Source organism: Orcinus orca, chromosome 13, assembly GCF_937001465.1.
Source record: "Orcinus orca chromosome 13, mOrcOrc1.1, whole genome shotgun sequence".
Classification (NCBI taxonomy): domain Eukaryota; kingdom Metazoa; phylum Chordata; class Mammalia; order Artiodactyla; family Delphinidae; genus Orcinus; species Orcinus orca.
The window spans coordinates 45,471,770-45,488,537 of NC_064571.1; the positions used below are offsets into that span (position 1 = coordinate 45,471,770).

A 16,768-nucleotide genomic window follows, 5' to 3' on the forward strand; every position below is an offset into this window, starting at 1 on the left:
CACTGCCTGTAATTCAAAACTAAAGTGAGGTAAGATGATAATACTAACCTATTAGTATTATGTGATTCCAGTGATTTTTTTTTTTAGTGAATGGGCACAGCATAATTTCTACTGAAGATATTACTTGAATTATAAACACATTAGTGATTTATAACATCCATATAAAAACCTAAATGGAGGACATAGTGTACAATGTCAAATAATTGAAGCTAATATTTATTTGTTAAGATTGTTTTTAAAAGCTGCTATTTCTGCATCTGTCTAGTCTTGGGCTTTTAATCTTGCGTACTTTAGAGTTTTTAGAACTACACCATGTTAAATTTTACATGCTGATGAGAAAGAGAACTAAGGAAAGGGAGAGAGTTTTAAATAGTGAGAATTGTTGTGTTTAAATATTCTCTATTTAAATGACTTTGTGTTCCATATATCATCTTTTCTCTTAGTTAATATTCAAACAGCCCCGCTTTCTGGTCAGTAATATTGTCAGCAGTAAGTGTATTAGTACTCTACAAGATACAGTTTTGTTGGTAGTTTCCCTTTATATATACATATATATGTTCGTTTCTGTTAGCTTTGTGATTTGTATTTGATTTTGAATAAATGCTGAGTACCGCAAGTTACTAAATTTGCCACCATTCTTGAAAGTGTTATTTTTGCTGTTTATTGTGAAAGTTAAAGCAAAATATCAGAATCACAGTGAGAAATGGAAAGCAAGAAATAAGTATTTCACTCATATAACTTTTCCATTCTTTTAAAACTCTTTATACTGGGCGTCCTTTTCTCCTAAGTTTCTATGACAGTGTCTTCTTCAGAATCTATAAAGACTTAGCTTTTCAAGTATAAAAGTGCAATAACCTATATCCTACAGGATTAAAACTTTTGCTTTTGAATTCAAGTACAATAAACTTAGTCTTATCTAAGGAAAAGATTAATTGAGTTTGTTAAAGCAGTTGCCAGACCTATTAGTATTACCTTCCCTTAAGAATGTCTTGAATTAAGTATTTTATTTTGGGGACTTCCCTGGTGGTCCAGTAGTTAAGACTCCGTGCTCCCAATGCAGGGGGGGTGCAGGTTCGATCCCTGGTTGGGGAACTAAGATCCCACGCGCTGCGCGGTGTGGCAAAAAATAAAAAATAAAGAAATTAAATATCTTATTTTTTAGTTGACTAAATTCATTTAAAGATTACATTTAGTAAAAATAATTTTAGTAGAAGCCTTTTCATCATTCATTAATTTCAAGATATATTTGCTTTTCATATTTTTATTATATGGGATATATAGTATTTAAGCTAATATTATACTAAAATTAAATGTATTTTTAAGTATTAGCCATTTAAAAAATTGTTTACTTTGGTTGCTCTCTAAAGGTAACCCATAATCAGGAAAATGTGTTTGATCTACAATGGATGGAAGTGACTGACATGTCTCAGGAGGAAATAGAACCACTCTTGAAAAACATGGTATTGCATCTAAAAAGACTTATAGATGAGAGAGATGAGCATTCGGAGGTTTGTAAATTTCTTTTAGTATATTAGGAAAGTTTACTTTCCAAAAAACTTCAGAGATTTTTCAGAATTGATACTTTGTTTCTTAGGGACAGGTAATAAAGTACTATATGTCTTTTGTGCAACACAGGAGCCAGAAAGGCTGCATAAGAGCCCCAAATTGCTAGTAAACACATTGCAATTAGGTTTTCTTTTCTCCTTCCTTTTAAATTACTCTGATTTTGTTCTTGTGTTTTTTAACTCATCCCCATAGTTCTGGCAACAGTACAGAAGTATGAAACTAAAAATATCGTTGATGTAAGTGGAAAAATCATTGCCTTTTCAAGGTAGAAGAATTTGCTTAAGGTTAATTTTGTAGTTTTATTGCCACATTTTGAGATTGGAAAAATAAATGTTAATAAAAGGAGAATAACAGGTGTTCTGAATAAAATGTCCCACGAAAGGTCTCATATTTTTGTAGTCAGTATAATGAGATATGATTTTAGAAAAGAGAATTATTATAAACTCCTTTAAGAGAGTACTTTGGTTTTTAAAAAGAGTAAAATTGCACCAGATTTTTTGCCTGCACTCTCTGAAAGCAGCCTTATAATTTTTAAAGGAGTCTAGACATTACTGCATGTGATGGTGAGTAATATTTTCTTAATAGCAGACCAAAGTACTCTGTCATTCTGGAGAATGTAAAACTTTGATTATTTGCTCCATTTACATGAGAGAGATGATTTGAACTTATTTATAGAGAATTTGATAACTCTTGGGACTAATGAAAGACTACATAGGCGAAATTTCTAAAGATTTTTTTGGAACAAAAAACTTTCACATCACTATAAAATATATTCATTTCTGATGGGAATTTTCAGTTTTTCTTAAGGCATTAAAAGAGAAGAAAATATAGGAAGTAAATATTTTAGAGCAACAACTAAATTTTTTTAAAAATCTAAGACAGTGAGACCAAAGGAAGAAAAGAGTGAGTTGCACAACATCCCTAATATATATCATCCTTACCCTGAGATATTTAGATTACTTTATTTTCAATCTGAACCATATTTTGAACCATATGCTATATAATTTTTTATGTTAGTGTCTTTTTACTGTTTTATCCATTTTCTATAACATTTCTCTATTTGCGTTTCAAGATATTAAAGGTATTTTGAAAAGGTGTCTTCCAGCTTCTTAGGAATTACTTCCAAAAAGCTGTACTTTGGTTTCATATGACTGATGGATATGTAAAAGTTGTTTGATCTCACTTACATGAAATAATTAATATGGAGTGAAGAAGGATGTTATTTTGGAGAAATATAAACAAAATACTTGTCATTACATGATTTGTGTCAAAACTAAAAGGAATGTGAAACACTATATAGCATGATTGTTTGAAAAACCGTTTAAAAATCTGTTATCCTGCCTGATTAAGCATTTTAGTTGAATTTGTTTTTCTAACAAGGAAAAAAATGTTTTCTAAATACCTGAGGCAGGAGAATGTAGTCACATTCTCCTGCCTCAGGTATTTGGAAAACAAATTTCTAGCTGGTTTAAACTCACTTCTCTGGGGGAAAAAAAACTTCAATTTGGATAAACAGTGGACTAGTTAGAAAAGATAATTAAAAATAATTGTGAAAAATATTAGACACATGTAAATACAGTATGTAAATATAATAATTCGGTATCATTCAATTGGATTGAAACAAGTTCTTATTAACATTTTCCCTTTAACTTTTTTCTGCTTTTTTCTTCCAAAATATTTTATTAATTAATTTTATATAAAAAAACAAAATAGGAGAAAGTTATGTATCACACTGAATAGCATATTGAGAGCAATGTTTATGGCTGTGGTTTCTAATTTCTCTACAAAATTAACTAGCCATGATGGAGTAAAGAGAGAAAGAGTAAATATCATATTCATATTTTTTGGAGCACTTCAAAGTACAGATAGCTTGGTGCTAATTTTTAAGTGCAGAGAAAGCTTATAATAAAATAGGCTTTAAAAATAACAAATAAAAATCTGTACATTAAAGATATTTTTAAGGCCTTTCTGTGTACACAGCACTATGTAGAAAGAGAATTGTGGAGAGAAGAGCCATCCCATCAGGTGTTACAGGTCTGGCCCACTTCAGCTTGCAGGACCATCTCCTCTTTTCCCAAGGGGAAAGTGTCAGTCAGGCTGAAAAGGGCCACAGGCGTCACCAGGGAGACATAGCGCTCCTTGTCCGTGCTGTGCTTATCCGCTAGCACCATAGTGAAGGAATAGAATGGGATTCTGCCTGGACTGCAGAGCTAGTGCTGGAGGCATAATCTTTGTTCCTATCCTGCCAGTGACGGTCGGGAACATGGCCTGCCAGCACAAGATGATGTGTTGAAGATCCAGGTCACACTGTGCTTGCTGTAGCATTTCTTGCGGCAGCCAGTAGAGATTTGGGGCTATGGGTGTGGACACAGTGAGGAGTCTCCTTTTCTCATAAAACTGATCCAGAAGTCATAAGACTGCTGTTCTGATGCCCACATTGATATTCATGGTTACACAGGTGGGCTCCATGCCAGACCAAGCCAGACTGAATTGACAAACTCAGGCAGGGCTACCCTGTGGCTTGTGGCCACCAATGCAGGACAACTTGTAAGTGGCTCCATAACTATTGCTGCCAGACATTTCATGTAACTGTTCCCTGGGACGTTGAATTTTGTCGCAGCATCTGACTCTGACTTTAACTAGAAATTTGCAGATCCCCTTGTTCTCAGCTCTGTCATAGACTATGTACTGTATCTTGTGATCTCCTTCAGGAAAATTTGAGTCTGGGGGGGGAGGGCTTTTAGAATAACATCAGTAGAATGTTGTTTGCTGTGTCTGTTCCCTCGGGTATCTCCCAGGACACTGAGGACTGTCAGCTTATTAGGATCAGAAATGTGTTCTTTCATACTTGGGCACTTGATTCTGGGAGATTCCATATCATCACAGGCTGGTCGGCTGCTCCAGGCTTTGTTGTCCGCTCCCATTTCAGTGTGTATCCTGGCGAGCAGTAGTACTCACACTGGGAGTTGAAGTGGGCATCTAAAGCACTTAAATCCTCCACTTGCTGGCATGGCAAGAATTGGGAGCCGCAGGCTATCCACAGGGGATGCTCCCCCTTGTCAGAACAGAGAGCCCTTTTTTCTGTTTTTATTGATCTTTTGTAATAATTGTTTCACTTCAATCTAGAAAATATAATTTGGTCGCCCTGTTTTTAATTACCCTTCATTTTTTTGTTCTTAACGCTATGAAACAAGAATCTCTTCAGTCCTCTCCCTTTACCAAAAACCAAATATTTATCGTCACTGTTTATGCCAAGCTTTGTGTTATAAGTTATTGTATACTATCTTAGTAAGTCTGTGCAATAACCCCATTTTATAGATGAAGATTCTCAAGTTCAGAGAAGTTAGGTAACTTGTCCATTCTAACTCCAACGCTTGTGTCCCTAACCTTTATAACACCTTTGCCTAAATCTGTGATTGTGCTGAGCACATCTCTGATTCTTTTCCTTAATGACGAGTTCTATAAGTAGAATTATTGTCACCAGAATTTTTTTAGCATTGTTGTATCTTTTTATGTTCATTCTTCAACATATATTAATAAATACCTGCTTTTTGCAAGATCTTGTGCTAGAGTATGTGGGAGCAACAAACTGACAAACTTTCAAAAAAGAACCAAAGATTGTTACAATCTAATAGGGAAATTATTTTAATAAACGAATTAACTGTAATAAAAATTTGAAAGTGACAAGTACCAAAAAAGACACATATATCTAAAAAAATACTGTAGGAATTTAAAGAAGGAAGATATTACTTGCAACCATTAGTGGAATGTCTAGGATCGGAAGAATCAGAGAAGGCTTTAGAAATTAAAGGCATGCCTTAATAACATTTCCTGTCAGATTTTTTGAAAATGTTTGGAGTTCTTGAGCTCAAGAAACTACCACTATTAGAGAAAAGTCAAAATGTCTACATAATCTTTAATGGAAAATATCTGTGGATACTCTTACTTCTCAATACCAGGTTTCTTTCTCTTTAAAAAATATTTTGCAGCCCATAGATCTTTTGTGCTCTGTTTGTTGGCATCTGGAAGTTCTTGATACTTTAATTTCACCACCTGCTAATTTCAAACGTAATATGTGTCTTCAGTACTTTTCTTGAGTTTTCCGTTTTGTGAATCATTCAGTTAAATATTTTTGAGCAGCTCTTTTTGTGCGCACTACTATGGTGGATAACATCAGGGATACCAAGGAAGCATAAGAAAGATTGAATCTGGTTTATTAAAAAAAACATTGTAAATGAAAAATTGTAAGATGGCATGAAATTAAGTTCTAGTTTGTTCATGAAAGAGATATTTAGTTAATACTGTGTGCAGGTGTTACTGTTAAAGACAGGAGATGTTAGAAGGCAAGATTAAAGATAATTGAGACAGTAAGAAAATATACAGATAAAAGTTGATTCTGTGAAGTTTGAGCTTGGGCTACTATGGAAATTAGTAACACTGTTCACAGAGTTACTGTCTCTCCCTTCACAGAGACAGGGAAGTTGGGCTGGACATACTGGGTAGATGGACAAGATGAAGTAATGTCAGTGAACAAACCACCCTTCAAAAAGTAGCACTGAAAGAGAAATAGTAGAAGGATAGTAAAGGAAAAATGTGATTTTTTTTTTCCCTTAGATAGTAGAAACTTGTATGTCTTTGAAGAACAAGGAGAAAAAACCAATAGGAAGAGAGAAATTGAAAATGTTATAGAAGTAAGGAATATATGTTGGGAATAAGAGATGCATAAAAATGGAGGAGTTTATCACAGGTGGTTTTGTTTCTTTGACAGTTGGAGAAGGAGTCATTTGTTGGAAGTGATGATAGCAGTTTGTAGTTGGGGGCTTATGTAGAGAAAAGGGAATATATTTACAACAGCCATTGTGGGAAAATTTTGCCAGGAAATCATCAAGATTTTCAATAAACGAATTGATGGGCATTGGAAAGAGCTTAATTGAAAGTGGATGGCAATTTCTGTAGTAGGGCTGTATATTTTTTTTGGTTTGTTTTGTTTTTTAGAGTTCTTTTTCACCTTGGAGCAGAAATAGAAAAACTGATGGTAGGTAAGGAAAATGACATAGTGTTTGAGTCAGACTTGAATTTGAACTCCTGTTATACCTAACCATTAGATGTGTAACTTTGGTTAAGTTATTTAATCTATATGCACCTCAGTTTCCTTATGTCTAAAATAGATGTAAATCCTCTATTGCCGATTATAGTATTGGTTAAGATCTTGTTGGAAAATCCCCTAGCTAGGGGTTCTATAAATATTAGTTCCCTTTTGTTTTTTCCTCAAAGAGTGAGCCATAGTCAAAGAATGGCATGGTGGGCTTCCCTGGTGGCGCAGTGGTTGAGAGTCCACCTGCCGATGCAGGGGACACGGGTTCGTGCCCCGGTCTGGGAAGATCCCACATGCCGCGGAGTGGCTGGGCCCGTGAGCCATGGCCGCTGAGCCTGCGTGTCCAGAGCCTGTGCTCTGCAGCGGGAGAGGCCACAGTGGTGAGAAGGCCCGCATACCGCAAAAAAAAAAAAAAAAAAAAAAAGAATGGCATGGTGGTGTTAAATTAGAAAGTAAGGGTGACATTTAACAGCCTAATTGTAGTTCCAGGCTGAGTAGAAACTCTAGGGTAGCCAAGAATAATATATTTGACTGGGCAAAAAGGGGGAACTGAGTGATTAGAGGTTCAGGCATAGGAATGGTGATATGGCGCAAGAGAGGAATGGTTCTTTCACTGGAGAAGCCTGTATGTATTGGATTGGAAGTGGATGTGGAGTTGTAGAGAGAAAGGGAACTGGGAGGTCATATTCTGAGGTTTATCAGTAGGAATACTGGAATCAGTGAAAGCAGTAGTTGGACAGACCTTGATTTGTGCTCAAATGTATTGCAAGGATAAAGAAATGAATTCTGATGGGTGGTTTAAAAAAAGAAGAAGAAAAGTAATGATTCAATGAGGTCATTGTAAGACTTGGTGATGAGAGACAAAGTGAGGATGGTGATTTCATGTTCCTGAGGTGTAACTCTACCCATTCCATCTGGAGCAGAAAGACAGATGAAATGTCTACCAAAGACAATTTCTGTTTGCCTGGGAAGTTTGAAAGAAAATCTGAGAAAGTGGTTTAGAATAAGAGAATTTTCCAATAAGAGGAAAATTAGGGGAATGGAGGAATATGATTGAGATACATGTAGGTTAAATAGCCCTTAAAGTTCAGATTTAGGATAAATAGAAGATTTGTGTCCCATGGTGGATCTCTAGAGAAAGGAATAAAGTTAAGCTTTGAGATGGGAAGCAGATTAGAACTAGTATTGTAAGAGAGAGCATAGGATATGGAGTGAAGAGACTGGTCTGGAGTCTTGGCATTGCTATGAACTAGTTGTGAGATCATGGGCAAATCAGTCTCTGTGCCTCAGTTACCTTAGCTGCAGAATTAAGAGGTTGAACTAAACTTCTGAGGTTTTTTTAGGTCCCTCTGAGGTTTCTATTTACAATTCTAGAGGAGTGTTGTCCAATTCTGCAAGAATGGCAAGATTGTAATTCTGCACTGTCCAGTGCGGTAACCACTAGCTACTTGTGGCTGTTGTGCTCTTGAAGTGTGGCTAATGTGACTAAGGAACTGTATTTTTAACTCTTTAACTTTGAGATTAGCCACTTGTGCTACTGGTTACCATGTTGGACAGCACAATTATAGACACATCACTCTTGAGTTAATTTCTTTACTATGTCAACAAGTCTTTTATGCCTTTCCAACAGTTGCTATCTGTTCTTATTTTACCACAATTTACTTTTTTTTGTTAAAACACTGGGAAGGGAAAGAAGTATTAAGTCTTGTTCTTGTGTTATCTACTAAATAGCTCATCCATCTACTGTTGAATAAAACTTAAAAAAATGACAGCTAAATATGACAAAGTTATTTTTGACCAAAGAATTCTTTTTTGATGTTGCAGTATAATACTTAGACTTAGTGACTAGTTTTGATGTGTTTGGTTCTCTGATACATAAAATACTAAAAGTGATTCTGTGATTTATTTCTCTATTTCCTTAGACTATCGTTGAACTCTCTGAAGAGCGGGATGGTCTTCATTTTCCACCCCATGCCTCTTCATCTGCACAGTCACCTTGTGGTTCTCCAGGCATGAAGCGAACAGAAAGTCGACAACATCTGTCAGTGGAACTGGCAGATGCTAAGGCCAAGATAAGAAGGCTTAGGCAGGAATTGTAAGTTGTTGCTTTTCAAGGCTTGTTGAATTTATATAGTTGCAAAGGTGATCTAAACAATGTTTTTAGGCTTATGGAATATGGACGCGTGGTTCCCAGTTGCTAGGCTGTGTCAAAGTTTTTGGTAGTATTTGCCAAAGTGAGAAAAATAAGTAGACTGACATAAGGTTTTATTAATGCTAAATCTTATCAATTTAAAGGATGCCCTTTATTCTGTATCAGTTTAAAGCATGCCCTATTTTTCTAGTGTTAGGATGTCCTTTCTTTCATAAAATAATGTTTTTCCTTGGCAAACTGAGGTCTGCTTAATTTTTTAATTTCTTGAAATCCAAAACACTGGCAACCACTGATACAGATCAAAAGTTTAGCTTTTTTTAAATTAATGTTCTAAAAAACTGAATTTTGGGTATACAGTATTACAAAAAAATAATTTTGTGTATCTTCTGCATTGAGTAATTGAAATGCCTGAGTCATGTATCAATACTTAGAAATGGTAAATATTCTGGTTGGTTAGTGCTGATGAAATTAATATCTATTTAACTTTCAAAGATCATTACAGGAAAGTCAGTATAAATGTCACATAGGTATTCCTTGGTAAATCACATAGAAAGAAATAACCAGTCTCTGCTGGAGATTTTCTGTATTGCAGTTTAAAAAGAACAAAGGAGTTTTATATTTTAGGCTTTTTTTCTTTCTTTCTTTCCTTTTTTTTTTTTGGTTTGTCTTCCTGGAATTTGGGCTTTGGAGTGTAGATTTTAAATTTAAAACCACAATATAGCAATTAAGTTTATTTACTGATTGTTTAAAGCGGTTAGTTTAAGAAAGTGGTTGAATATGCAAGGTAGAAAAAATGTACAGTCCATAGGGAAATTTGAAAACAAAAAAATACAGCTTTCATTGTGAATGTCTGCATTATTATGTATCTATTGAAGTGAACACGCCCAGGATATTCTATAAACAGCTGCACCATGAAAATTAGGGAAGAGATTGCTGTTATTAGTTTGACTGGCAGTTAATGGATAGCCTAAACAGTGAGCACTAGTTGGTTCCATATAATTTAGCACAATCTTCTCCAGTCTTTAGATAAAGCATGCAATTAGAACTGCAGTGATGGCTGTGAATTCATTTAACATTTTGCACTATATTAGAATTTGATTTTAAAATAAAATTTACTTGGGCATAGCATTATTAAAATTCCAAGCAACTTAGAGACATTAGTAAAATTTGGTCTCATACACTGATTGGAAAATGTAAATGAATAGTTTTAATGAGTAAATAAATATGCCAGATATAGCAAGTATTCCCAGTAACTAGCATTACATCAAATACCATCTCATATCTTCGTTGTCCTTTGAAAATGTGTCTTTTCATAGATTTCTTCTATTAACATTTGTTTTAAGTGTTTTTGTTGGGATAGATCTTTACTAAAGTGATGAAGTATGGAATCATGGTGGATAAATTTAGTTCAGGTTGCCTTATACCTAATGCAAATAAATAATTGTAATGAGAACATGCAAATTAACTAACACCATACTTGTGGGTGGTACATCATAATATAATTGCTTTGGATTTATTAACATACAGAGTAAAAGTATAATTTGCAATTTGGATAGAACAAGAAGTAATTCCTTATAAATTTCACTTCTAAGCGGCAGTTACCACTATCAAAGGCTTCCTTTAATAATACTCTCTGTCTCCATGGATCCCATGTTTCCAAAGAGTTTTTCTCTCACACAAATTCTTTTTAAAAAACACAGTTTTATTGAGATCTAGTTCATATATCAGGAAATTTATCCTTTTAAAGCGTACGATTCAGTGATTTTTAGTTTATTTAGAATTCTGCAACCATCACATGCTGTCTAATTTCAAGACATTTTCATCACCCTAAAAGGAAACTCCATACCCATCAACAGTCACTGTCCATCCCTCTTTGCCCTCAGCTCCTCAGAACCACTAATACATTTTCTAGTTCTATAGATCTGCCTATTCTGGACATTTCATATAAATGGATTCATATATTATGTGGCCTTTTGTGACTGACTTCTTTCACTTAGCATAATGTTGTCAGGGTTCATCCATGTTGTACCATATAGCAGTACTTCATTCCTTTTTATGGTTGAATAATATTCTCTCACATGGATATACCACATTTTGGTTACTCATTTATGAGTTGATGGACATTTGGATTGTTTCTACTTTTTGGCTGTTTAAATAATGCTCCTATGAACATTCATGTACACATTTTTGTGTATACATATATTTTCATTTCTCTTGGGTATTTACTGAGAAGTGGAAATGCTGGGTCATATAGTAGCTCTATGTTTAACCTTTTGAGGAACTGTCGAACTGTTTGGCTGCACCATTTTACATCCCCACCAGCAATGTATGAGGGCTCCAGCATCTTGATATCCTCACCAATACCTGTTATTATACACCTTTTTGATTATAGCCATCCTAGTGGGTGTGGAGTGATACCTCATTGTGGTTTGACTTCCAGTTCCCTGATGACTAATAATGTTGAGTATCTTTTTTCTTAATAAATTTATTTATTTATTTTTGGCTACATTGGTTCTTTGTTGCTGACCCACAGGCTTTCTCTAGTTGCGGTGAGCGGGGGCTACTCTTTGTTACAGTGTGGGGTCTTCTCATTGTGGTGGCTTCTTTTGTTGCAGAGCATGGGCTCCAGGCGCGCAGACTTCAGTAGTTGTGGCATGTGGGCTCAGTAGTTGTGGATCGCGGGCTCTAGAGCACAAGCTCAGTAGTTGTGACGCACGGGTTTAGTTGCTCTGCAGCATATCGGTTCTTCCTGGGCCAGGGCTCGAACCCTTGTCCCCTGCATTGGCAGGTGGATTCTTTTTTTTTTTTTTTATGCGGTACGCGGGCCTCTTACTGCTGTGGCCTCTCCCGTTGCGGAGCACAGGCTCCGGACGCGCAGGCTCAGCAGCCATGGCTCACGGTCCCAGCCGCTCCGCGGCATGTGGGATCTTCCTGGACCGGGGCACGAACCTGCATCCTCTGCATCGGCAGGCGGACTCTCAACCACTGCGCCACCAGGGAAGCCCGGCAGGTGGATTCTTAACCCCTGCGCCACCAGGGAAGTCCTGTTGAGTGTCTTTTCATGTGCTTATTTGCCACTTGTATATCTTCTTTGGAGAAATGTTTATTCAGATCCTTTGTCCATTTTTAAATTGAGTTCCTAGGTAAACTTTAAAAAAAAAGTAAAATTAAAAGCATTGAAATTTTTTTAATAGTTTGAGGGTTTTTAAAAAATTTTTATTTATTTTATTTATTTATTTTTGGCTGTGTTGGGTCTTCCTTGCTGTGTGCGGGCTTTCTCTAGTTGGGGCGAGCGAGGGCTACTCTTCGTTGCGGTGCACGGGCTTCTCATCGTGGTGGCTTTTCTTGTTGTAGAGCAAGGGCTCTAGTCACATGGGCTTCAGTTGTAGCACATGAGCTCAGTAGTTGTGGTTCACTGGCTCTAGAGCAAAGGCTCAGTAGTTGTGGCGCAAGGGCTTAGTTGCTCCACAGCATGTGGGATCTTCCTGGACCAGGGATCGAACTCGTATCCCCTGCATTGGCAGGCAGATTCTCAACCACTGTGCCACCAGGGAAGCCCAAAGGATTGGAATATTCCTCAAAAAGTTAACTATAGAAGTTTTATATGACCCAGCAATTCCACACCTAGGTATATCCCACTAAAATTGAAAACGGACACTCAAACAGATACTGGTATGCCAATGTTCATTGTAGCATTACTCCCAGTAGACAAAAGGTGGAAACAATCCAAATGGCCATGAACAGATGGATAAAGAAAATGTGCTTTAGGCACAATGGAATATTATTCAGCCATAAAAGATGAAATTTTGTTAGCTGCTACAACATGGATGAGCCATAGAAACAACTTGCTAAGTGAGATAAGCCAGGTACAAAGGACAAATATTGAATAATTCCACTTAAATGAAATATCTTTAATAGGCATATTGAGAGAGACAGAAAGTAGATTAGAGAGTTACTGCTTAATGAGTATAGAATTTCTCTTTGGAGTGATGAAAAAGTTTTGGGGATACATAGTCGTGATAGTTTAACAACACTGTAAATGTAACTAATGCTGCTGAACTGTACACTTAAAATTGCAATATTATGTTATATATATGTTACCACAATAAAAAATTTGTTTTTAATTTTTAAAAAAGCATTTAACAGCCTGTAAAGAAATATTTGTAAGAAATATCTTATAAAGCACAAAATGTAATAGCTTTTCATCAGAAGAAATTTTAATGGTACAGTCATAAGAAAATAAAATTAGCCTTTCCTAGTATTCAAATAAATTCAAACTAGAACAATAACATGGCATTTTTCAGTTGTTAAATTGTTTCACATATAGGCTCTTTTATCCTCTGCTAGTTGCATTTTAAATTTGTAATGAACTTTCTGCAGGGCAGTTTGACAGTATATACCAAGGACCTTTAAACATGTAATGTAATTTTAGAAATCTGTCCTGGGGACTTCCCTGGTGGCGCAGTGGATAAGAATCCACCTGCCAGGGCTTCCCTCGTGGCGCAGGGGTTGAGAGTCCGCCTGCCGATGCAGGGGACACGGGTTCGTGCCCTGGTCCGGGAAGATCCCACATGCCGTGGAGCGGCTGCGCCTGTGAGCCATGGCCACTGAGCCTGTGCTCCGCAACGGGAGAGGCCACAACAGTGAGAGGCCCGCGTACCGCAAAAAAAAAAAAAAAAAAAAAAGAATCCACCTGCCAAGGCAGGGGACACGGGTTTGATCCCTGGGCTGGGAAGATCCCACATGCCGCAGAGCACCTAAGCCCCTGTGCCACAACTACTGAGCCTGCGCTCTAGAAACCACGTTCCACAACTACTGAAGCCCGCGCGCCTAGAGCCCGTGCTCCACAGCAAGAGAAACCACCGCAAGGAGAAGCCCGCGCACTGCAATGAAGAGTAGACCCCGCTCGCCACAACTAGAGAAAGCCCTCACGCAGCAACGAAGACCAAACAGCCAAAAATAAATTAAAACTTTAAAAAAACAAAACAAATCTGTCCTGAAAGATACAGGGCTTTATGTGTAATGATTTTATTTGCCAAAACATTGTTCATTACAGTGAAAATTGGAATCCACTTAAATAAATAAGTTATGGTTCCTCTCTCAATGGGAATATTTCTCCATTCAAAATTAGGGTTTTTTAAAAAATGTAAGCAGAGGCATGTATCTTTTCGAATTAGTGTTTTGTTGCTTTTTTTTCCAGATGTATATCCAGGAGTGGAATTGCTGGGTCATATGGTAGTTCTATTTTTAGTTTTTTGAGAAACCCCCGTAGTGTTCTCCACAGTGGCTGCACCAATTTACATTCCCACCAACAGTGTATGAGGGTACCCTTTTCTCCACATCCTCAGCAACATTTGTTATTTGTGTTCGTTTTGATGGTAGCTGTTCTGACAGATGTAAGGCGGTATTTCATTGTGGTTTTGATTTGCATTTCCCTGATTATTAGTGATGTTGAGCATCCTTTATTGTGTCTGTTGGCCATCTTCATATCCTCTTTGGAAAAATGTCTATTCAGGTCTTCTGCCCATTTTTTAATTGGGGTGTTTGCTTTTTTGATGTTGAGTTGTATGAACTGTTTATATATTTTGGATATTAACCCCTTATCAGTCATATCATTTAAAAAATTTTCTCCCATTCATTCAATGAAGTTGTCTTTTTGGGGTTTTTTGTTTAGTTTTGTTTTTTAATTAATTAATTTATTTATTTATTAATAAACAGGCTTTCTCTAGTTGTAGCAAGCGGGAGCTACTCCTCATTGTGGTGCGGTAGCTTCTCTTGTTGCAGAGCACGGGATGTAGGCACGTGGGCTTCAGAAGTTGCGGCTCGTGGGCTCTAGAACCCAGGCTCAGTAGTTGTGGCGCATGGGCTTAGTTGCTCCACGGCAAGTGGGATCTTCCTGGACCAGGGCTCAAACCCGTGTACCCTGCATTGGCAGGTGGATTCCTAGCCACTTTGCCACGAGGGAAGTCCCTGTCGTTTTGTTTTTGCTGTGCAAAAAGGTTTTAAGTTTAATTAGGTCCCATTTTTTTATTTTTGCTTTTATTTCTTTTGCTTTAGGAGACTGATCAAAAAAAATATTGCTATGATTTATTTCAAAGAATGTTCTGCCTATGTTTTCTTCTAGGAGTTTTATGGTTTCTGGTTTTGCATTTAGGTCTTAATCCATTTTGAGTTTATTTTTGTGTATGGTGTTAGAGAATCTTCTAATTTCATTATTTTACATGTAGCTCTCCAGTTTTGCCAGCATAACTTACTAAAGAGACTGTCTTTCTCCACTGTATATTCTTGCCTCCTTTGTTGTAGATTAATTAACCATAAATGCGTGGGTTTATTTCTGGGCTTCCTATTCTGTTCCATTGATCTATTGTCTGTTTTTGTGCCAGTGTCATACTGTTTTAATTACGGGAGCTTTGTAGTGTAGCCTGAAGTGAGGGCACGTGATTCCTCCATCTCTGTTCTTCTTTCTCACGACTCTTTTGGCTATTTGGGTCTTTTTGTGTTTCCATACAATTTTTAAGATTATTTAATCTAGTTCTGTGAAAAATGCCATTGGTATTTTGATAGGGTTTGCATTGAATCTGTAGATTGCCTTGGTTAGTATGGCCATTTTAACAGTATGAATTCTTCCAATCCAAGAACACAGTATATCTTTCCTTCTGTTTGTGTTGTTCAGTTTCTTTCATCAGTGTCTTATAGTTTTCTGAGTACGGGTCCTTTATCTCCTTGGGTAGGTTTATTCCTAGATATCTTATTCTTTTTGATGTGATGGTAAATGGGATTGTTTCCTTAATTTCTCTTTCAAATAGTTTAATGTTAGTGTGTAGAAATTCAACAGATTTCTGTATATTAATTTAGTATCCTGCAACTTTACTGAATTTGTTGGCGAGCTCTAGTAGTTTCTGGTTACATCTTTAGGATTTCCTATCTGTGTTGCCGAACTTAGGTTCAGCTGCTCACTGTTTGAAGAACAGTGTTTGAGAGAAAAGTATTGGTTGGAAAAGAAAGGTTGCTTTATTCAGGAGGCTAGCAACCTGGGGAGAAGGTAGACTTGTGTCCAAAAACCAACTCTGAAGATTCTGCTTGACCATGAAAGTTTTTAAAAGGAGAATAATTTTGGAGGTGATCAGAGTCTTGTTATCTTCTCCTGTGTGCACACTCTCTTCTGATTGGTTGGTGGTGAGGTAACAGGGTGGTATTCCAAGAATCTTCTGCTCAGCCTGAAGTGACCATCCTCCACCTGGGTGGGGGCCTTAGTTCCTGTAGGAGAACTCAAAGGTATTGTTATGTATATTCCTTTAGGAGGCATCAGGACCCTGCTTTATTGCTGCACAGCTGTTTCTTGACTATTCCTCCTTTGTTTCTACATTCCCTTCCTTCCCTGATTAGCAACTGTTTGAATCTGCCCTTTGGAACTCAGGGAATGTCAGGAGGCTGAATGAAGCCTATTTCCTACAAACAAGAAACAGGGGACATGAAAAGGACTTGCGCTTGGGAGGGTCCCACAGGGTCCTGCTCACTTTCATCCATAGTGTCATGTCATCTCCCAATAGTGACAGTTTTCATTCTTCCTTTCCAATTTGTATTCCTTTTATTTATTATTCCTTTTTCTTATCTGATTGCTGTGGATAGGACTTCAATACTATGTTGAATAAAAGTGGTGAGAGTGGACATCCTTGTCTCACTATTGATCTTCACGGAAATGCTTTCAGCTTATCACCGTTGAGTATGATTTTAGCTGTGGGTTTGTCATATATAGCCTTTATTATGTTGCGGTATGGTCCCTCTATGCCCACTTTTTGCAGAGTTTTTATTCTAAATGGGTGTTGACTTTTGTGAAAAGCTTTTTCTGCATCTATCAAGATGATCATATAGTTTTTCTTTTTCAGTTTGTTAATGTGGTGTTCAAAAAGATACATGTACCCCAGTGTTCATAGTAGCATTATTTACACTTGCCA

The 16,768-nt window shown here is 36.9% G+C and overlaps 1 protein-coding gene across 14 annotated transcripts in view; it reads left to right on the forward strand.

Moving 5' to 3' along the window:
• CCDC88A (coiled-coil domain containing 88A) overlaps positions 1-16,768 on the forward strand; it is a 193,960-nt gene that overhangs the window by 113,579 nt on the left and 63,613 nt on the right. For all 14 annotated transcript variants that reach the window (XM_033414195.2, XM_033414194.2, XM_004284379.3 and 11 more), the window contains 2 exons: positions 1,368-1,508; positions 8,584-8,756. In XM_033414195.2, the coding sequence (XP_033270086.1) occupies positions 1,368-1,508; positions 8,584-8,756 (314 nt within the window). The remainder of the gene's footprint in view (positions 1-1,367; positions 1,509-8,583; positions 8,757-16,768) is intronic.